Raw genomic sequence first — 23,254 nt, forward strand, 5'->3', positions numbered from 1 at the left:
GCAGAAGCCTTACTAAATTGGATATGCAGTTTAATTTGACATTGACAAGTAGAAAACACAAATGAGTTGAGGATCAGTCATGGAGAGAGCGGGGTGATTAATGACAAGATTAATATCAGTCTTACTGTAGTTTGCAAGCCAGTTTGGAAAGTACCAATTTTGTACTTTCCATATTTGTGTGAAGAGAATTTGGAGATGGTAGTTTTCATTCCTCTACACAGGCATGGTTAATGTGTTTCCACATCTCTTTGATGCTCCCAGCCCTGACATTTGCCAACTCAAATTTGCAGTGATATTTCAATCAGCACAAAAGCATTACACAGTATCTGAGCTCTGTGGTTAAGTTTGATGTTTGCTCTGTTGTTTGAATGTGCAATTTGGTTGTGAAGAGGCTATTTCTGCAGTCAGTGTAGGTACAGTAACAATGAATAGAATCAGCAGATGTAAAGTCAACGTGGCTGCTGTTTTTAACTAAGTAAAATGTGTTTTATTGTGTGTGTCACCTTCATCCATGTGGTTTGTTACCTTAACTGCTGTATTATCCAAAACAACCACAAGAGTTCTGGCACACTCCCACACACTCCGCACATGTTTTCCCAGTTTGAAAACTGTGCAGGATCTTGTGTCAGAATTGTGAATACGCCCTTGTCATGCTGGAGTCATAAGTCATTCTTTAGTGTTTGGTTTTGCATCAAACATCATTGAACAACTTCTTCATGCAAATCTTCTATTTTAAGTTTTACCTTTACTCCTGATTTCTGTGTATTGATAAATAATCCCTGATCCCATAGTTGCCATCTTGTACTGGTGATGTTATTAGGACTAGCTCCAAATGGGCTGTGTCCTTAAAATACACCCACCTGAAAAATCACAAGTCAATCTCAGCTGTATTTAATTTAGATATTGCTCTTTATTCAAGAGCAAGGTCTTTCAGGTTTAATTTTTTGACTTTCACATTCTGATTGTGTAGTGATTTCACTCAAAACCTTGCGCTCACACTCCAGTAGCTCAAATAGTCCCTGCTTGTGTCTGCTTTGCTCTAGACTCCTGCTCCATGATGGTGACGTCAATTTTTATTCAAGCACAATGAAGCCAGTGTAATAATACAGCCATGAAGAGAGGGGAGTGCATGAACTTGGTTAAAGTAACTGCCTGTACGGGACTCTCAATTGTCAACACTACACTTGGCATTCTGTTGTTTGTGGACAAACTTCTTGCACAAAAAAAAAATTCAAAAGCAGAGTCGGAATCCGAGAGCAGAAGTTTCACAACCGCACAGACGCAGTGAGCTCAAGGAGTAGGGTTGTGTACCAAACACGGTACTTTTAAAGGTACCGACCAAATTACGTCGGTACTACCGGGGGAGAGTATGTATACGTGTCTAAGAGTGAAAGAGAGAGTATACGTTAGATAAAGAAAGAGAGAGCAAGACCATGTGACTCACCTCTGGAATGTGATCAAGTCAAGCTCATTTCTGATCAGTTCAGACAGTCAGAACAATTGGGAGTCAATGGCGCAGACATGGAGCCATGCACAGCTCCACTATGTTCGCTTTCATTGTTCATTTGTCTTTTCATACATGTTTGGATCGTAAAAAAGTACTTTTTTACAGTTGTTACCGGCTCTGTCAGTAATTTACTGCTCCTCTCTGTGTCTCTATCATTCGCCCTACGCACAACCAACCGAATCGAGCCAAACCGAGCGCACCGCCACCTCCTCCAGCTCTCCATAAATTGACCAAGTTTACAAATTCAGTTGTTTTTACCCAGTCTGAGTTTACACATGTATCCAATCACACTGTTTATATGTGAAAGTGTGGGTTAGCGTGAGAGACGAGCTGAATTATGAATGACTGTGCAGCTCTGAAGAAAGATTTGACTCGTTGAAGAAAAGCATCGATCATTATGTGATGATCAGTGGTGATATTGTAGCGCCATTTTAAACAAATCAATATTTAAACTGTAGCGAGTCAGAGACGTCAGCTGAGTCTGTGAGAGAGAAAGACAGAGAGAGAGAGTGTGAGAAAGCGAGTAAGAGAGAGAGAGAGAGAGAGAGAGAGAGAGAGAGAGAGAGAGAGAGAGAGAGAGAGAGAGAGAGAGAGAAGTGAGCAGCGGAGTTTGTGTGTGTGGCGCCGTTACCTTTCCCTCAAATTCCGGGACTATCGTATAGAAGCTACACAATGAATTTCGCCCTGTGACAAACGTGATCACTATAAGCGGTTTCCACTGTACTAGAATTCTGTCGAGGGTGGAGGTGGCTCCCTATTCTCTGAGCCACAGGTGGCCAGACTAGCATGCTTAGGTAAACAGTAACGTTATGTGAGATTGTTTAAGTAACGTTATGGCAGAAACTTTAATATGAAACCAACACAGTGGAAACATTTTAGAGTGATCACACCTCCTCCTGGTGAAGGTCAGACATTTTATTTGTTATAGATAGAGAGTAAAGTATCATGAAATAGTACCGTTGCGTACCGGTACCAAATTCCAGGGACTACTGGTATCGGTGTGATATGAACTACTATGAATTTGAATTTTTTGTGTTGCCCATCTCTTATCTACTAACATTGACTGGGTTTATGACTAGGGGGCCATCGAGAAATGTTTGCCTCTGGGGATCTCTCATGTCATGCATCTGTAAATAAAGTCATTGGTATTGACATGAAGACTTGAGGAGGTCTCCTCAGTTGTTTAGTGTCATGGATTAAGCTACAAACTAACTAAGCACATCAGTTAATCTCTCCCACTGAATTGTGTTCGTAATTACTATGGCCTAAAAAGAACTACAGCCTCCAGCTGGGCTGGGTAAATATGAGCCCAAAAAAAAGACAACATACCGGGCCCAGTTTCGGGATGTGACTCCAGAAAAAAACCAATACTGCAATGAGCTGTGTTTCAAACAATTTTTTTGGCAGTGTCCTCTCCCGGTGCACCGTCCTGAATGTGGACTCAACCAGTCACTCAGATAAGATCCTCTAGCAATAGAGGAGTCAGTATAGCCCCATAGAGAGACTATGAAACTACTGTTTTAGAGAGGTCAAAGTCAGTTATCCTGTAACCCCTGTTCTCTGATATTATGAGTCGGGTTTCTCACCAGCTGTATCCACCTTTTATATGCTGACAGAGAGGTGGACTTATCTGGAAGGATGAGTGACGCCACATCAATCCCTTTTTGGGGGGAGGCAGGTTGGCTTGATAATGATACAGAGGCTTCTGAGGATACTGCTGAGAGAGCATTACCCACAGAGAGACACCACACTCATCCTGTACAAGAGATCAGAGGTTACAGGATAAATAACTTCATGTTATCTGTTAGTGGTTTTAGCAGCAGCTGCCTGAGAAAGGAAAAAAAAAGTAGAGGCAGACTGGCCAGTCACAAGAAGCTGCAGATCCCTCTATCACAGTAGAGACACATGTAAAACAATGCATTATGTAAACTAAGCTTTCATCACAAATGGGCCTAAGTTAAATTAGTGGGATAAGATGTGAGGAAATTATATCCACACCCCACAAACACACTTACGTGGCACCGGCTGGTCAGTCTCATTAAAAGAGTCAAAACAGAGTGTGACATTTGTTTATTTATTGTATAATGTATTGTGTTGCCCACCCACACTGAAGCTCAAACTACATTAAGACTCCCACTCATCCAGATGGCTTGCCTGCCCTGGTTATTCAGGTTTTTCTATCATACTGGTGGGATGAACTACTGCATTCTTTCTCAATTTTAAGGTTTGTTTTGTATTTTATTCAAGAGCGTGGTCTTTCATTTTTAGAGCAGGACTTGTTCATTTCATGTTCAGATGTTGTAATGCACTCAAAACCCTGCGCTCGCTCGCAAATAGCCCCTTTTTGTGTTAAGATTTGCTCAGATAGCTCAGATAGGTAAGGTGAGGTAAGGTAAGGTAAGGTAATGTACACTTCATTGTCCCATAGGGAAACTTGTCTTAGGCTCCAGGCCACTGCATCACAAAAGATATATTGTTGCTTGGACAGATTTCCTGCGCTGAAGCTTCAGCTCTTTTCCTCACGCTCACGCTACAAATGTTTAATCTCCCCTAGGAGTCTTTCTCTTAGCTATAATTATTTTGTGCAACAAGTCTGTCAACATTTTCCACCCAACAGAGTGCCAGATGTAGTGTTAACAAATTAAATTGTTCCGCCCCCATTGTGGGTTGTTAAGCTTTTTTTAGGGTCCCGCATAGGGGCTGTTTGAGTGCAAGCGAAGAGCTTTTACTGAAATGCTAAATGCTGTCGGAGCACAGATGAGAGGTCAACTGCCAATCAGCATCGAGAACTCAGGATCCTTCTTCTTTAGCCATTTCAGACTTTTCTTCCCCTGCTCGTCAAAACACTGAAATCATTATCAATATAGTTTTGTTTAGTTTTCTGGGACCCAGTGAGCATTAGCATGTCTCTGTATTCGTTGATAAACATTGCTTTTTTGTAATCCTTATTGATATACAAAATATAATATGTATTTTGTCAGGCAAAGAAAAATGTGTTAATAGCTTCTTCTTCTCAAAGGGATAGTTCACCGACAATGTTTTAATTCACTCATATACTATCTACTCACCACTATGCTGATGGAGGGTGGGTGAAGTGTTTGAGTCCACAAAACACTTTTGGAGTTTCAGGGGTAAACAGTTTTGCAGCCAAATCCAATACAACTAAAGAAAATGGTGACCACGTCTTCAAACATAAATATAGGGGGAATTCAAGATGATTTGGCCTCACTTTAGGGGAGCAGTAATGTCGTCCATCTTTATATACAGTCAATAGTTCACATAATTCAGTTGAAGTCATCAAATGAGTCAACATTTAAAGAGAAGTTGTGAAAGTGAGTGAAATCCAGATCATAATAGAGTCCTGCTGTTCTAACCACCAGTCCATGTTGTTAACGGCCTCCATTACCAAACAAAGGCTCCACTGAACACTTAAGAAAGAAAAGAACACAAAGCTTTATCTTAAACAAAATAATGAACCATACACAAAATGCAAATGAAACAAATGGGGCTGGATGTACCAGCAAAAAAACAACAGATGGAGAAGCCACTGAGCCAACCACCCATTGGGCTGTTACACTCTGCTAATCCCTCCCTAAACTGCCTAAAAACTGAACTAAACTCCACCAAAACAAAGTCCCATAACTGGACTACTAGATATCCCCAAACCAAGCTGAAATAACAAAACCCTACATTGTAAGAGATCCCTTTGGAGAAATAAATGGGATAAAAAGGGTTAGGGTTAACTACCCACAAACAGGACAGAGAGCACCAGGAAAACAAAACTAACTTAGAGGTGTATATGAATTTGGGGTCTGATCCTGAAAATATATATCCCAAAACTTTTTTGCCATTAAAATGTTTCCTAGATTTACTTTCTTTCAAGCTTCAACAAACTTGTTTCGATACTTATCTGTTTGTATGAGCCTTACCATTGCCCACATGTTTGATTTGAGATCTCATGTATATGTAGTCGAACCCATTCTACCTGCTCTTGAATTTAACTCTTTGATACATCATGTAGTTAATGTTGTATCATTTTTAAATGTGTCAATCAAATCCCAAAAACTTTTAAGGGACAAAAACTTTAAAGATAACGCCACGTCTATTTACAAAACTATTTCCTGTGTTTTTCAGAATAAGTTTGCTCCTATTACAGCTGTTCAGGGTGATATGAGCTGAATTCGTGCACATCAATAATGCAAGAGTGAAATTATAAGACTGTGGAACCATTTGCTGAAAATATCAGAAAATAAGGCAACAGCAGCCGATGCAGCAATCACACGTACTCTCTTCAGGAAATGCAGCTATTCTCGTTTCATCTGGGGTTGTTTATTTGGTTGGGTTTGCTTTCATCCTCTGTAATTTGCTCTTGGCAAATTGTTCATTTCTCAGTCTCAGAATAATTTGCTGAGCACAGAATTGTAAGATAGCTGTATTCAGGTGTGACTCAACTGAATATACAATAGCCGATGCTCGCTGTGAGTGCATTTCCAAGTTTCCGGCTGTAAAAAAAGTCATGTAAAAGTCTCAAGATTATTGTCAACTCAACCAACCTTTCACAGCTGTATGTTTACTGCCACGAGGACTATTTTTTGTTTGTGTGATGAGACCAATCTTTGTAATTTTCAGAGAATATGGTGTATGTAGTGCTTTTCACAATAACATATATTTGAAACATGAAATTTGGAGTAGTATGTAAAAAAAACTTTAAAGCCTTAAAGTTTGCTAATCTATAGCCTTTAGATTAGCAAACAGTGAATTCTTTCAAAAACCCTAAAATGCATCAAGCCTGTATCCAGTTTACCTCATCTACCCTCTGATTCCAGCTGCATGACGGTAAAACAGCTTTTTCTCTCAACACATAGCCTTCAGATGTGTCGTGTTTAGTTTGGAGAAGTGACATTCATTCAGCTTGGCCATGTCAGCCTGTTCAATCTAATCTGCACTTCTATTGACATGTTGGCTTATGCCTGTCGGTGCACCAGTTTTTTTCCGTCAGAATCGGTGCGGCTTAGGTAGAGATCCTGATCTAACAGCAATCACATCAGCACCCCACCCACCTCGTAACTCCTTAACCTCTGCTGCCTTTCTACATACCAAGTCACACGCAGCATCGTTTTCAATCAATTTCATCTTTCCTCCACGAAAAAATTACTTCAATTTGAAACAGCCAACATGATTGATACCTATGGCAATGTCTCTTTGAGGGTAAAAATCCCATTACCATGTAAAGCGGTTTCCATTTCTGTCCTCCCCTTCCTTTGGTTTTACTGCACTTACATTCAACAGGGTGCATGGACTTTCGGCAGGATGTGAGATAAATGGCTTTGTAAAAACTATACAATGTTTTTTTTGACACCCACATTATCAGTAAAATGTTTTGTCATAAATCAGTTTTTTTTATAGAGGGCCATTTGGATGAGACAAGGACACATTTAGAATTTTTTTTATATTTTTTGGTGGCATTTGTTTACTCAAATTTGCACATGAAAGTAAGAGAGATGTGACGGGTAAAAAGTCATGTCTTTCTGTCAAGAAAGGAAATACATTCACTCTCTTCCCTATCCGATGTGTAAAAGCCTCCACACACTTTTTTTCAAGGCAGGCATTAAGTTTAATAATGTGGGTGCGCAAATGAATGGTACTTACATCAACATTTTGGAATCGGTTAAGTAGTAGGAAGAAGAATACCAGAATTCCCCTTTAAGTTGTATTCAGGATGTATTGTGTATTGCAACTCATGCGATCAGTAAAACTTTCATAAAACAATCAATACTTGGCATCATCTTTAGTTTCCGGGAAACCAGGCTTTCATAAGTCAAATGAAACTTAATCAAATTACACTGAGATGAATATATCGTTGTTAACACAAACAAAGAGCAATTTCAGCAAATCATGACCCAAAACTCTGTAACTATTGTCCAACAGTTTCCGGCTTTGCCTGCCTGCAGGACTGACTTCATTCCACAATGTGCTTTCTGTCCTGCAACACCCCCTGGCTTAATTCAACTCATATCTTCTCTTTCTTTTTCATTTTCTTCATATTAGTTTTCTAATTAGCTTTCAGATTCAATTTGCAGTCTGTAAATTGAATCAGGACAGTGACGAAAAAGTATCCAACCCAAACAACATGTGATGAAAGTCGCTGAAGCAGGGCCAATGAATACACAAGGGAAATACTTATGGGATGCCCTCAGTATCCTCTTTCCATTTCATGTCCAATTGTTCACACACAACTTACATTTATTTTGTAGGGAACTAATTTTCTTAACTATAATTGATATTCACTCTACAACTAAAATACATATTCAGCTTAGTTGTATTTTAGGACATTGTGAATACCCAAGCATTGGACATACACAATAAGTTCGCAAGGCAACCAATGCTGGTCTATTATGATTAATGTTTTTTTGTTTTGTTTTGTGATTCTGTCCTCAAAACAAGACTGAAGCCTAAGATTACACATTTAAAACCCAGACTGGACTCTACATAGGGATGGACGACGTAGCTGCCTGCTGATGCCTGGCTGTTCTTCATTTCATAAATCGGGAGAAAAAACACATTAAATAGATATTTCTGAAAGATTGTTTCTGTAATTTTAGATAGTTCTTATCACACTGATGTTTGTTCAAGTGTTCAATCTTCATGTAAATTTGGAATTAAATAGTTATTTGACCTCGCAATAGTGTCTCCGTCCCCCCGATCTTAACTGTGCACACTCATTCATTTCCATATAGTTGTAAGAAGTGGAGACGTGTTGTCCATCTTTTTATATAGTCTCTGGTTTAAACCTGTCTGTGTGAGTCGAGCAGAGTCTCACAGCTTCAGGGAAATATTACCACCGTGCAACACACTACTCCATGTATTGTTTTTCCGTGTTCATGTTTTTGTATTGTTTGATGAATGAGACTCACAGCTAATGCAAACCAGAAGCCACAAGACAAACAAACCTTAATGTGGTTATGAAATAAGCATCATACATCCTCACTAACACACACGTATGCTGCACATACAGTAAATGACAATTAAAAGAGCTACATTAGCTCGAGCAGGGCACTAAGGGAGCATAAATGAATAGCATTATGAAAAGAGAATTGTCAATTGACAACGAGGATTAGTTGGCATGAGCTGTTTTGTTTTTCTGTGGTGCACAAAACATTGTCATCATGGGGGAGGCTTTCACTAAACTGAAGTCTGAACAAAGGTCAGGTGTTGTTGTTTTGTATATAACCAACAGACCATTCGGACACTAAGGACCATAATGAGAATTATCAGCATCCGCATTCAGATAAGTCATGTATATCTAATTCCTACATGTGGGGTCTCCATCGTTCATTTTCATTTTATTTATCTATACTTAGGACGGTGCCTTGCGTGGTATTCTACTAATTAGGTTTAAATGTTCGAGTGATGTGCACTGGCGGCTCCGCTCTGATCCACTGCTCAGTTAATCAGTGCTGTGAGCGCAGGCACAGACGTAGCCTGATAAGATATAAAAATAATTCACTAGTCCAGGAGACTTATGGACAATTTTACACTGTGAGCAGATGGAGCTCAGGTATATCACTCTAAATTGCACTACAGCTCTGTCCATTTATTATAAGTACATTGAGGATTTTCAATTCCAAGCACAATCTCCTTCGTTGTACCCTTTTTTACAGATTTTGCTGTTTGTTTTATTTAAATATGAATTTCAGTTTCATCCATGGCAATCTAGATTTAAGAACACACTTGTTTGCTGTGGACATGTTTGCATTTATCTTATGCAAAAGAAGATGAACAAAATTACAATCCCATCATCGTCATGCTGAGTATTCATTCAAACAGAGAGGACGTCTCTGAACGTCCTTTGGCCCTGAGCCCAGCTGGTGGCTCCTCTGCCTCACCATATGTATATTACAGTTGGCAAATCATTTCAAGGTTATCAAGGAGACAGTGGCAGCCCTTATCTTGGACTTCATTTCCTTTCTATTATAGGATATGGCAGGGAGCATGTCCCACACTGCAAAGCTGTTCTGTAGCGAAGTGCTGTGGTGCTGTAACATCACTTCCAATCTGGTCAACACTTCCCCTCTACTCTGAGCAAAATCTGATTGGAGGGACAGGGACAGAGACGGAGCGAGGAGTGTTTGGTGAAAAGGGACTGGAGAGAGGTGACAGCAGCGAAAGAGGAAAGGCAATACACCATCTAAAAAAGCAAAAACATAAGAGGGGGAGCTGGCAAAGGTAGTAATACAAAGCCTTTGGAGTCAGAGCATAGACATTGGGGAAATCAGAAAAACTCAGAGCCTGTTTGTGTAGTGGGCTTGTGTGTGCATTTGTGCATTTATGTTTGCTGTACTCTTACGAGCACAGTTCTCTCCAAACAAAACACGAAATAAACCCTAAAATAAACACAGACTGTTTCCTATTTCCCAGCGCACTTGTCATAATCGAAAGGTAGAGACCTGCTGGGATCTGTGTTCATAACGTCGCCATCAGTGGGCTGTGGCTGCTTAGAACCTTGCTGATCTTAATATTAAATCGTATCTTATTAGAGAAGGCAACTCTCTTGAATGTTGAATACAAATACAATATACAACAATACTGTGCAATATAGCTAAAATGTGAAAAACTTCAAAACTTTTATTGTTTTGAAGTGGAACTGTTAGCAAACAGACTAAAACAGACTAAAATGAAAAACCAAATCACAGTTGCAGCATTGGTCAGGATGTACAGGAAGAGCCAAACGACCAATAACACAAGGTACAGTGGTCATCCTCAAAAGATAATGTCACGCACAGTTGGATTATTATGCAGCAGGTTAATGCTTCTGATTTAGCCAAAGGATTCGCAGGTCGTGTGAGGGACATTTGAGATGAAAGCCACTACTCAAAAAATGTACAAAACTGCAAGATGAAGCTTGAACATGGAAATAAGCCCGATGAATATTGGCAGCACATTCTTTGGTCAGATTAACCCAAAGTAAATTAGTTTGGATCAGACGGGGCACAGCATGTTTGTTGTGGACCAGACCAGGACGACAACAGTGAGTGTCCTGATATGACAGGGCTGCATGAGTGTTAGAGTGTAAAAACAGGTTTGCATAACCAAATACTGAGTGAGGACATGACTCGAGAAGCTTGGTAGGAGAGGAAAACAATGACCACGATCGCAAAAACACTGCATATACGAAAAGGTTACAAATAAGACCTGTGTCAAGTTTGCATCTTTTGGATCATTTTCAAGCAGAAGGTAGGGCCACAAAACCTCTCCAGCAAAGAGCAGCTGGCAGAACATCTCTCCACAGATTTTAGACCGGTAGCATCCAGGTCCAGGAAGAAGTAAAGCCAGACTTACAGAATCCATCCATCATCTATACTGCTTATCCTTTTGAGGGTCGTGCTGACATTGGGCAAGAAGCAGGGTAAAATATAAAAAAATTGAAATAGTGGAATCTCCCTCATCTCACTGACTCACTGACTGATATGGACCTTTCATCATAGTTTAATTAGTAAAAACATTTCTGTTCATCAAATTAAAAGAAAGACAAAATGAGTTTGTCTTAACCCTGAACAAGGTTGTTCTCTCTTGCTCCTGTACTCTCTAGGTCTGGAATGTATCCAGTTATATCCTGATACTGCATGTGAGCTTTTCAGTACATCTGAAACCCAATTCTCTAATGCACCTACAACAGTAGCCCTGTGATAGACAGGTGACATGTCAGGCCTCCCACCCGATGTCAGCTGGGATTGGCACCAGCACCCCCGTGACCCTCACACGATAAATAGAGCTGATGGATGGATGGTTCTACTACAGCCGTGGCACTTTAAAACAATTGTGTTTGTGTCCTTATAATCACTGAAAGAGTCATCTCTTATCTTATTGTCATTGATAAGCCAAATGTGGGACTATTTTATTTATTATTGTATTCTAAATTTGTTATAGCACAGTTGTTTACTTAGACACAAAAAAACTAAACCATTTTACCTCCACTTACGTCTCTGCCAAATCCTGAAAAACCTAATCTGAAATATAATTAATTCTGTTATTGTATTGGTTTTTGTACACAGTCGATATGGTGCAGTGCATTTTTCTACGCGTTTATGATTTTTATGATTTAGTGTGAACTTTTTTGTCCCTTTTGTTGATTTTATTTCAGATTACTTCAAAGACAAAGTATGTCTAAAAAGACATGAACCTAATCAGGATTTGCCAACGAAAACTTAGCCAAGCTGGAATCAGCACTCAGCAGTTTGACTATTGGACGTCTCAGTGCCTGTGTGCCTCTGTCAATTCAGTTTTAATGTTTTATAATGCAGAAATTATTTATTTACAATGAAATACATTTATAGTTATTTAAGTACAGATGGGAAGGAGGGCAGCCCCTGTTTAATGTACTGTACAGTACATGGCAATCTGGGATTTTAAAGCCCGAGTGGAAACATTGTAATATTCAAACATCAACATTTGTTTTATAGAGGTGTTGGTGTGAAATGTCTGCAAACTGGACCCTTACTGTAAAACAGTGCTGCAACAGCACGATAGTGTGGATATCAGCAACCAAAAAATAGCTAATCTAAAATAACAGCACACATTTTGTTGCAGTTTTTAATGATGCATTCCAAACTTCAGTATATTGTGTGTTAGTGTGTGTATGGTTAGCAGCAGCTCTTGTTGCCATTTGTTGGTAGTGTAAGTTAGTGTGTAAGGTTTGGCATATTAACTCTGTGGTCAGGGAGGCAGGTATTCACCGTATTTTCATATGTGTCATGACTTATATGTAAAAGTAAAGGGATGGACAAGAGACAGGGGAAGGGTAGAGAGAGGGGGGAGGGTAGAGAGAGGGAGGGAGGGAGGGGGAGAGAGAGTGGGCGATTGTTGATGAGCTCGGAGCCAAAGAGAAATCAGTACAATTTGCTTAATAAAATTAGGGACAGTTGAACTACACAAAGCCAGCCGCTGGGTGAGGGAGGACAGCATTCACCGCAGGACGGCAGCTTGCCTCAACACAACGACTTGACCTGAGTGTGTGGTTGTCTCTCGACCCTCAACACACCTGCTGCCTTTAAAGTCTTGACATAGAGCCTCTTCTCCGCACGCTCAATTGAGGCACCACTTCGCACCTGACAATCTGGGGTGGGCTCAAAGGGTGGGCCATGCATCACCAGGCTAAAGAAGAAAGCGATCCTCCCAAAATGGAAGACAACGAGGAAGCCGAGATGACGGCTTCTGCTGAAGCTCTGGACAGTCCCCCCTCTGAAACTTTAGGAGCTCAGTCAGAGCAGGCCTGCGCCACCCTAACCCCCGACCCCCGCCACAAATGTGGTTTTATCTGTCAGCCGTGGTGTCTGCTCCTTGCATTGATCCTGCTCCTGCTTTCTCTCTTTGGCAGCTGGGCAGTGGTCCACCTCACCCTGGGCACACATGGTGGATCTCCCTTTCGGCTCTCAGCCAGCTACGACCAGCGGATCCCGCAGGACGACACGGCCACTATCGAGCCCCACTTCACCACCAACTGCACCATGGGTAAGCCGACACATGTCATATCTGTCAGAAATGATTGTAAGGTTTGTTTGTTTGGGTGCACTTTTGTGTGAATGTGGTTAATTTTGTGAAATATACGATTTTGTAGGAAAGTGTGAAAATTAGATGTTTAAAGTTGTTTGCTGAAGTTAAGCAAGTCTATGAATTATTTATCCATAGATGTGTGCAAATATTCTCTGATTACACCTGTTGCCTGGGTTTATATTTGTCATATATTCATAAACTGACATTTATAAACTAACAAAGCTTTTCTCAGCTTGATGACCCCTCAAAGTGCTTTACAGTACAATTTTGCACCCATTCATACACATATTCATGCAGTGCATCTATGTACAGCACTGTCTCTATCACACATGGACTGGGGTAGACAGGGATAAAAATGCTGACCCTAGTGGACGACCTGCTCCCCCTCCTGAGCCAAATCTGCCCCAGTCAGTGTGAGAGAGAAAACATGCTCATAACTAATATAATTTCCACATTCATATGGTCCATTGTTAGCAGTTTTTTTAGGACATCTGTCATGACACAGGCAATCGTCAGAAGCCGAAATTCTGCTCACTCACTGATTTACATTTGTAAAAAAATATATTTTGATCATATTTGAGTTAAACAATACCAAAAAAAAGGATTTATCCAGTGGTGTGTGCATATATTCTTTGATTGCACCTCCAAAAATACGGTTTCGTGCATCGGTTTATATTTTTCTGATATTTATAAACTGAACATTGCACCACAGCCAGCATTGACATTTTTTTCAGTCAAATTTGACTATAATTGTATGTGATGTGGGGCTCTGGATTATCTGGTTTATCTAATTTATCATTCGATCTTACATAAAGTGGTGTAAACAAGTACAAACTAAGATATTATGTGATAACTCCTTTGTAAGTTTTTAGTGTTTTTGGGTGTGTGTGAGTTTCCTGTCACAGTCTCTGTATATAATGTGTGCAGACTAAATGTGTCTCACATGTCTGCAGAGCGCCCGGGTTGCCAAAGCAGTTTAAACATGTCGAACTGGAAGTGGCTTGGCTACACTCAGTGATTTTTTAACTTCATTACACCATGTTGCGGAGTGAATGAATGAAATGCGTAGACTGCTCCAGACTGAAATAATATCCTTCTCTGTCAACCTGGAAAGCTGCTGAAATTGGATTAAAATAACTGATTCAATTTCCTCCTGCGCAACATGCAGAAGCACAGCACCCTTTGCTTACACATTTCAAGTGTGTGTTTCCAAGGAAATGTGGACAAAAGCTTTGTTTCCTCTCAGACAGATGTGTGGTGGGCAGAGGGGTACAAAATGTCACACCAAGCAGATGATGTTTAAATGGGACAGATTCCAGTTCTGTACATGTATGAAATCATACGGATGTATTTAATATACAAAATCATCTTCGTCTTTGCCAATAACGCTGCATGATGAAAGAGGGATGATCTTGTGAGTGAGTGAGTTAATTTAATGCCTTATCTACTGGAAAAGTTACCCAACTTGTTTACCAGACTGCGTTCAAGTCTGCTGAACATAAAAAGGAATAATCAAGTAAAGGATGACCAAGAGAAATGCTCCACCAGTAGCTGCTTATTATGGACTAAATTAAATCTTAAAACTGGCAGCATCGTTCAAAGGAGATCCCTACATTGATATAATGTGATATAATGTTGCTTACACAACATTGTCCTACAAACCTACCTTCTTTTACTTGGTTTTGCAGTTATGTATTTATATTTGCATTCAGACTTCCTCAGTAAATACGCTAATTAGATAGAGTCAAATGTTAAAGAATGCTCTGTAGAGGCTCATGGGAAACTGCACTGAGGTTTTTTTTTTTTACATCTGCACTACAGAGAAGAACTTACAGAATGAACTATAAAACCAATCTCCTTGAAAAACAACCCTCAGTCCCATGGCAGCTGTTAGCATTTACACTTTCAAGCAAAAGCCAGGGATACCAGAAATATAGATATATTTAAAAAATACACTGATTAGAACATAGATTATTACGTAAAACACGTGGCCGTATTTTGGAGCTTATTAACGTTTCAAGTAATTTTACACACAGAATATGAAACGTTTAGAAAAGTTTGTTTTAGTTTGTTTCTACTGTTTTGAAGAAAGTGGCAAAACTTCTGCCCCTGGATATAGTGGACGCCTGGGAATATTATTGGCTTGTTACGTGAACAATTGTTCCTCTTCCTGTCAACTATTGTCATCCTCAGTTGCCCTGATTTCTGGCCAGAGATTTGGGGCGGATCACTCGGACAAAGGACTGGCAGATGGACCAGTGTTGTGCAATGCTTCTTTAAAGTCCACTCCATCCCACTGCTTGTTATGCTACATATACTGGAAAGCATTCAAGTGGGCTTTTGATTGCATTTTCCTATAAAACCATACAGAGCTTCTTGAAAATAGGTGATCGTTCCCCAAGGCCTCTTTTTGAATTCAGAGCGATGCCCACAGTGCAGCAAATTTAATCTCCTCACCTTTATAGAGGGTGAGTCTCTTTGAGCTCTGCAACAGTGAAATAGCTTTTATGCTTGGTCAATATTTATTTTCAAATGAAAGAGGAAAAATCGTTTAAATAAATTTCCTAGCACTAATTCTTTAAATTTAATTCAAATGGGTCATACTGGAGGTCGGGTCAGAGCAGTTAGTTACAGGGAACAATTCATCATTTGATGCAGATGAGTTTCTCACAGCTGGCCGACCCTGGCAACCTGAGAGCTAATCGGCAACACCCGACTTCCCCATTACATGATTTGGTTTTGGTTATCAAATATGTAAATGAATGTGGGTGAGTGTGGAAAACGGAGAAAGATAGGGTAGGTTATTAAAAGGACAGGGATAGGGACATTTAAATGCACTTAAATGCACCATGCTCCACGGCGCTTTCCTGCACATACATTTTGTATTTCTTTCTCTAACCCTCAATTATGAACTTTTAACATAAGCTTTGTCCCAATCTTGAAACCAAAATCTATATTCTGATCCAAAAGTCATTCATAAAGTGAGGTTTGAGGGAACAGTCACTTCCCCAAACAATCACCAGAATCATTTTGCACGAAGAGAAAAGCTTCTAACAAAAGTACAAAAAAAAGAAAAACACACAAAAACAAAACTGCATCAGTTCCACCACAGCCTTAATGATTCTCCAGTGATTGTTTGTGTAACTGTCTCCTCCGTCACTGCAAGGACGGAGCCGAGCAGCCGTTATTGCTCATGCAAATCCAGCCTCCGTTGAACAGTGTATAATTGTTCTCTGAGTTCACTATGTTCCTCTTTACCAGGCGGCGCATAAGCTGTGGCTAGCAGAGAGAAAAAAAACATGCAGACGTGCCGTACTCTCCTTAGGCACCACCTGAGTCCCCAGCACAACACCCACCGCACACATCCCACGCCCAAACTAAGCCTTAATCCGTCTCGGCACACTCACCGTGCAGCCTCACCACATTTCGCGGTGTTCTAAACCTCCCCCACTTTCCCCTCTAGCACCTGTCACAAGGCTGGGCTCAAATTACCTCTCTTCCTACCTTGCACAGAACACGAAGCCAGGCTGTTCGATTAAGACTCTCAGACTCAATCGCTGGCAAAGACAGTTGTTTGCTTTATTTGTCCCAGTCCCCTGTACTCAAAATTAGCTAATTGGTGCCATTAATGTTGGTGATATAATTTGTTTTAATTTAGGCAAGTATAATTCTGTGGACATATAATGTTATGTTTTTCCAATTGAGGAGGTTGCGTAACGGATTTTTGTGAGTGAAGCATAATTTGGATTCCCAAGTGGTAATGATCTGTTTTTATACAAAGCTTTTCTCAGCTTGATGACTACTCACAGTGCTTTACAGTTCAATTTTGCACCCATTCATACACATATTCATGCAGTGCATCTAAGTGCAGCACTGTCTCTATCACACATTACTCACACACTGCTCTCACAGCCATGCAGGCAGAAATTTAGTGCTTCAGTGTCAGCATGCGGAATGGGGTAGATAGGGATCAAAATGCTGACCCTTGTGGACCAGCCGCTCTCCCTCCGGAGCCAAATCAGTGTGAGAGAGAAAACATGCTCATAATTAATATAATTTCCACAGCTGTCTTTTGAAGATGTCTGTCATGGCATATGTAATCGTCAGAAGTCCAACATTTTCCACACTCACTGATTCACAATTGTCTTTACCTAGATTAATTCAGTTTGATCAAATTTGACAATGACAATGTCCATTTCCTCCCTCTTAGTTGTTTGCTTGAGCAGAGAGGTGGCGATTACTCAACCCAGTGAAGTGCGCGGAGATATAGTCAATACAGGAAAAATAAATGGAGGAGTGTCTAACTCCTTCCTCCATACCCCTCCACTTTAATTAACTCATCAGTCACAGGGCCAACAAGCAATCCAATTTGTTGCCCCTAAAGTGACTTGTGTGGCTGCTTCTGTGGTGCTCATCCTTCCCGACAGGATGTTAGAATCCCGCCTTCTACCAGTATTTCTCTGATGGTTGTTGCATAGCTGTACAGAGACCTAATTATTCAAGAGCAGCAACTCTGTCGCTGGCACTTTTCAAATCCTACTGTCTCACTCCTGGAAGTAAACAGAGACTAATGTGTTGACTGACAAGCTCATTACCAGATTGTGTCAATAGCAGTTTTGACTTTGCCTCTCTCATTGTACTGTGGCAAGGCAGAAGGTCACATTCGCCTTTGCAGTTATAAAAATGTTTGTCCACTGAAGAGGATTTTCGGTACTTGTGCTCATGCATTACCCTGCAAAGTGTCGCAATTCATTTTTCCAATTGGCGACAAGGCGGCGGCAGTGAACCCCCGTGGGAATTTGAACCAGTGACCTTCCCTTCCCTACCCCATTTCCCTAACCATTACACGATGCTGCTGCGGGCCCCTAATGGAGCGTTACAGCTAGTCTATACTTTGCGATTAGGTACACAGCAGAGTGAGGGTGTCCCCAGGCCCATCAATCACACACAGCCCTGTAGAGGCAATGAGGGAAATGGGTTCAGAGAAAGCCGGTGGAGTGGACAGATTGTTGGACATGTGGATGGATGGCTGATGGTGATTTGGGGAAAAAAGCCGCTCAGTGTCATAGCCTGGTGCCGGGGCTCTGCTTTAAATACGCAGAACATCTCCAGCATGAGCCTTTAATTTAATTTCACTTGACTGCATGAATAAAATAAATTCATCCCTGGAGTTTGTGTTATTGGATAAAAAGCCCAAGGTGATAAAAAAATGTATATTTTTGACAGAGATAAACCCCCCACACTGTCACAACAGAGTGAGGGTGTCTATAAGATGAAAATAATGTCAGAATTCAAGCAAAAGGTTTTACGGATGTCGTACAGTGACGCAGTAGCCTGTAAGACCGAGCAATAATAGGATAACTGATTTCATTGTTTCCACATTAGTCCTGTGAAGTCAGCTCTGCCAGTGTTCATCAATCTATAGATGTGCACGTGGGCGGACTGAAAAATGTTAATCCAGTGTAGAAAATATTTATATTAAATGTATTCTACTTGGAAAACTTTCAGTTACAGGATCAAACTTTTGCCTTACTATTGATATTCATTAATATGAACATTTACTGGATAGAAGCCTCTGGGTTAACACACAAAAAGCTTTCATCTGAAGTGAAGATATGTTTCAGAAACAGTTTTACCTCTACCTAGGAGATTGGGTTTTCAAACATGTCTGTTTGTTTGTCAGCAGTGTGTGTGTGTGTGTGTGTGTGTGTGTGTGTGTGTGTGTGTGTGTGTGTGTGTGTGTGTGTGTGTGTGTGTGTGTGTGTGTGTGTGTGTGTGTGTGTGTGTGTGTGTGTGTGTGTGTGTGTGTGTCTGCTGTATCTATATATATAGTTATGAGGGCCAATACCAATTCAATACCATCATTGTGAGGACATTTTGATGTTCTGAGGACATTTTGGCTGGTCCTCAAAAATTCACTGGGCTGTTTGAGGGTTAAGAGTTGGTTTTAGGGTTAGGGTTAGGTATTTAGGTGTGATGGTTACGGTTAGGGTAAGGGGCTAGGGAATGCATTATGTCAATGAGTGTCCTCACAACTATAGAGAGACGGGTTAGGGTTAGGGATTAGTGTGTGCACATACTGTGCTGTGCTTCCTCCTTTATAGAAGAAGTGAGAAGTATTTAATTTTGTACTGAAACTTAAAATACCAGGATTCACCCCAAAACTCTTGTGACAGGTGAGGCTCTGGAGATGTAGGTGTCTGTTAACCAGATTGTAGGTGGTTCGATCCCCGGCACCTCCAGTCTGCATTCTGAAGTGTCCTTGGGCAAGATACTAAACCCCTACTTGTCGGCTGTGCTGACAGAGCATGAATGGTTTGTGAAAAAGGGCTGCATTGAAGCATTGAATGAGCATGAATAGGTGAATGTGATTTGTACTGTGAAGAGCTTTGAGTGTTCAATTAGACTTAAGTGTTATATAAACACCCATAAACACTATGTATATAGTGCAACAGATATTATTGCTTTGTGGACAAAATGCTAAGCAGACACTGCTGTATGCTGATAGTAAACCGGTAAAGGATCAGTCAGGAAATGTGGTATGATTTGCAGGAACATGTAATTCAGTGTATTCCGAGTAAGGTCCTGATAAAGAGAAGTTTAAAAACAGAGCAGTGCTGCCCTCCACCTCTCTATCTGCCCCCTCCCCAACCTGTGAGTTAACTCTTCTTCACTGACAACATTAAATGTATTCTCAACATATGAAAATAAAATATTATATCTACAAGTGAAATGTGTTTTCACCTTTGCCAAATGAATTGTACAGTAGGTCATGCTGACATTTGAATTCCCCGTTGTAGCAGAAGTTAAATTAAAATAGGGCCAAGGTGCAGGCCCCTTAGGAAATAAAATCCAACAGTGTTTCTGCAGAGCAAGTGATAAAACGTCTATTTCTCTCAATAAAAAAACATAAATGCAGTTAAATATAATGTTTAATTAAATTTAGGGCATGAGCAGCAGATGTGAAGTCAATTTCATGTGTAAACTAAAAAAGAAAACAAACTAATGCTTTATACAATAACTAAGCACTTTTTTATCATAGAAGGTGTAATTATACCATTTGTGAAATTGTAAAGTTTAACTTTTATAATGATACACTATGTTTAACAAGCTGTTTATGGGAGCTGATACACTTCCAAAGTATCAGAAAAGAACATCATTACTTTCACTGCACGTTGAATTTGCAATTATAAAACAACCCGATCAAGAACTTGAATAGCACGCAGTAGAGCACATATCTCAGTCAAGGTCCAACAGTCCCCTTAAATTCAATCAAGCCACACCAAGTGCACACATTCATAGATATCAGTCCTCTTAGTGTACCTGCTTTTTCTCTTCAAAATCTCTGCATTATTTCTTGTTATTTCTCTGCAGAAATTCACAAAATGTCAAAAAGCGCAAACCTATCTCCCAATGTTAAAGAAAATGAAAAATAAATCCTGGATCCACCCCCTTAATTGAATCTGCTCTAAAAGTGAATGTGTTCTTTCTTTTCCCGCACCTTTCCACCAAGTTTTAATAAAAAGTAGTTTTTGCGTAATCCTGTAAACAGCAATGAAAACATAACGTCCTATTCGGAGGTAAAAATCGATGTTTGTGTTATTTTGAAGTTTGGCCCAAAAGCCCAAAACATCTAGCTTTTGTCGATCTGCATTCATTCCTGGGTCAAATGAGTCTGCAGAAGACACAGGTTTTTACTGTCTATGGCTCTGATCGACAGTGTTGGAAACGTGACACCTTGATGAACATGCTAATTTGGCAAGACAGGGAGGTGAGAGAGCACCTAAGTTTTGAGTGCGTTTGTGATGTCGAACACGAAAGGCAAGCTTCTCCACTGGCAATGGGAAAGGAGTCCTTTTTTCCAGCATTTAAAAATCTGCATATTTCTACAAATTTGGTGTAAAAGAGGTATTTATTATTTCCATACACAGGTAATTTTTTTCCCATTCATTCATTCTTTTTTCATCAGTGTTTTACTTACTAGGCCGGGATTAAAAGAACAGAACTAAAAAGTAATTTGATCAGATACTTTGTTTCATAAGTACATTAAGGTAAGTTTGTTAAAAGGAGGCCCTCTTTAATTTTCGGCCACAGCCTTTAGTAGCCTTGAGGGAAATCAGCAGTTTTCACCTACCTGCCAAATTTACTTGAAGGTAATTCGATTGGGTAATTTTTTGTCTTTTTATTGCAAAGATCTGTGGATCTTCTGATGTCACTGGATACTTTTAGGTCCCTTGGAAACATGTTGGAGGTCACATTGTTATCCCAAAGAGAATGTCCAATTACAAAAAAAGTTGAAGTGAAAAACACAACTCATCAATTAACAGATAATACAACCTGCCAGGAAAAAGCCCTATGCGGGCTAAGCCGCATCACATTCTACCTCTAATCTCTTGCCTTAGGCCTTTCCCCAAGCAGCGTCCCCTCAACACAAACTAGGTTCCTGTTGCCGGCACTTTTCCAAGGCAATCTGGCAGTTTCATTTTAAGATATTGAGCAAGTGTTAAATGGCCCAGGGCACCGAGTGGAGTGTTCCCAGCATACACATGCCAAATGGAACAGATGTTTAAATCCACCCTGACCTGGCAGGGAGGAGAGAATTTGTGGATGTTACGCACTTAAAGCATCATTGAATGGAAATCAGTCATAAACACACAGTAACCTTAAATCTCATTAGATTCTGAAGGGGACACATTTCCTGCATTAAATGTTTAGATAAAATAATGTTATATATAATATGATCTGGTCATTAAGTCACTTTTGTCTATTTGATTGAAATGACAGGCTTTACAATGTTGTATTATACTTACTACGTAGCTACAGGATGTTTGCTGTATAATTCTCCCATTGGTTCTATCTAAATCAGTTTACAGAGATATATAGGGGCTATTATAGAAAGACTATCTATTCTATGAACTTTTCTTCCCTCAGTCTTTATTTGCTATTGTGCACCTGCATATTCATTCAATTATCCTATCAGCCAATCATGTGGCAGCAGTTTAACATATAACAGCTCAGGAGCTTCAATTGAAGATCGTACATGAGAATGAGGAACAATGTGATCTCTGTTACTTTTGAAGATGGCATGATCGTTGTTTGACAGGCTGGTAAATGGTCCATATAGATAAATGGTCTGTATTCTACATAGCCTTTTCTAGTCTTAACGACCACTTAAAGCACTTTACAGTACAGTTTCTACCATTCACCCATTCATACACACATTCATGCAGTGCATCTATGGGCAGCTATTTCTCTATGAGAAGGGGCAATTTCTGGGGTTCAGTGAGTTACCCAAGGACACTTGGGTATGCAGAATGGGGCCCAGATCAACGGTGACAGGTTAGAGGACAGCTCTACCCCCTCAGCCACAGTCGGCCCGTTAACCCATGACAACCTTTTGTTATGACAGTTCCACCTCCTGACAGGATGATATCATGTGGTGCTGTCCGATATGGTGTGACTGCTTCTGAAATTGCTGATCTGATGGGATTTTCACACCCAGCAGTGTCTGGAGTTTTTGCTCAGAATAGTATGAAAAACAAGAAACATCCATTGAGCATCAGTTCTGTGGATGGAAATACCTTGTTGAGTATAGATTTCAGAGGAGAATTGCCAAACTGTTTTGAGGTGACAGACACAGTTACTCAGATAACCTCTCTTTACAACTGTGGTGAGTAAAAAAGAAAAAAAACTCTATCTTCTGTCTACAACACATTGGACCATGAGGCAGATGGGCTACAACAGCGGACCATGTCAACTTCCAGTCCTCTCAGCTGAGAACAGAAGTCTGAAGCTGCAGTGGACACAGGCTTAGCAAAACTGGACAGTGGAAGATTGGAAAAATTTTGCCTGGTGATGATGTTGGATTTGTGCTGAGGCTGCAGATGATAGAGAGTCAGAATTTGGCATCAATGGCATGAATCCATGAACCCGACCTGCCTTGTGTAAACAGTCCAGACTGGTGGTGTGACAGTGTTTTTCGTGACACACTTTGAGCCCTTTACCAATCAACTGTGGTTTGAAGCCACAGCATCTAAGTATTGTTGCTAATCATTAACACAACTTACCGCCTTTTCCAGTCGAACAATTCATCATGTCCCAAAGCAAAAGTTGTCTCAAACTGGTTTCATAAACATGATAGTGAGTTTAGTGAACTTCAGTGTCCTCCCCAGTCACCAGAACTGAATTTAATGTAAC

The 23,254-nt window shown here is 40.3% G+C and overlaps 1 protein-coding gene across 1 annotated transcript in view; it reads left to right on the plus strand.

Annotated features, from left to right (window-relative positions):
- alk (ALK receptor tyrosine kinase) overlaps positions 1–23,254 on the plus strand; it is a 351,702-nt gene that overhangs the window by 258,889 nt on the left and 69,559 nt on the right. The window contains exon 5 of the mRNA XM_035169137.2: positions 12,882–13,015. Within this exon, the coding sequence (XP_035025028.2) occupies positions 12,882–13,015 (134 nt within the window). The remainder of the gene's footprint in view (positions 1–12,881; positions 13,016–23,254) is intronic.

Source organism: Hippoglossus stenolepis, chromosome 10, assembly GCF_022539355.2.
Source record: "Hippoglossus stenolepis isolate QCI-W04-F060 chromosome 10, HSTE1.2, whole genome shotgun sequence".
NCBI lineage: Eukaryota > Metazoa > Chordata > Actinopteri > Pleuronectiformes > Pleuronectidae > Hippoglossus > Hippoglossus stenolepis.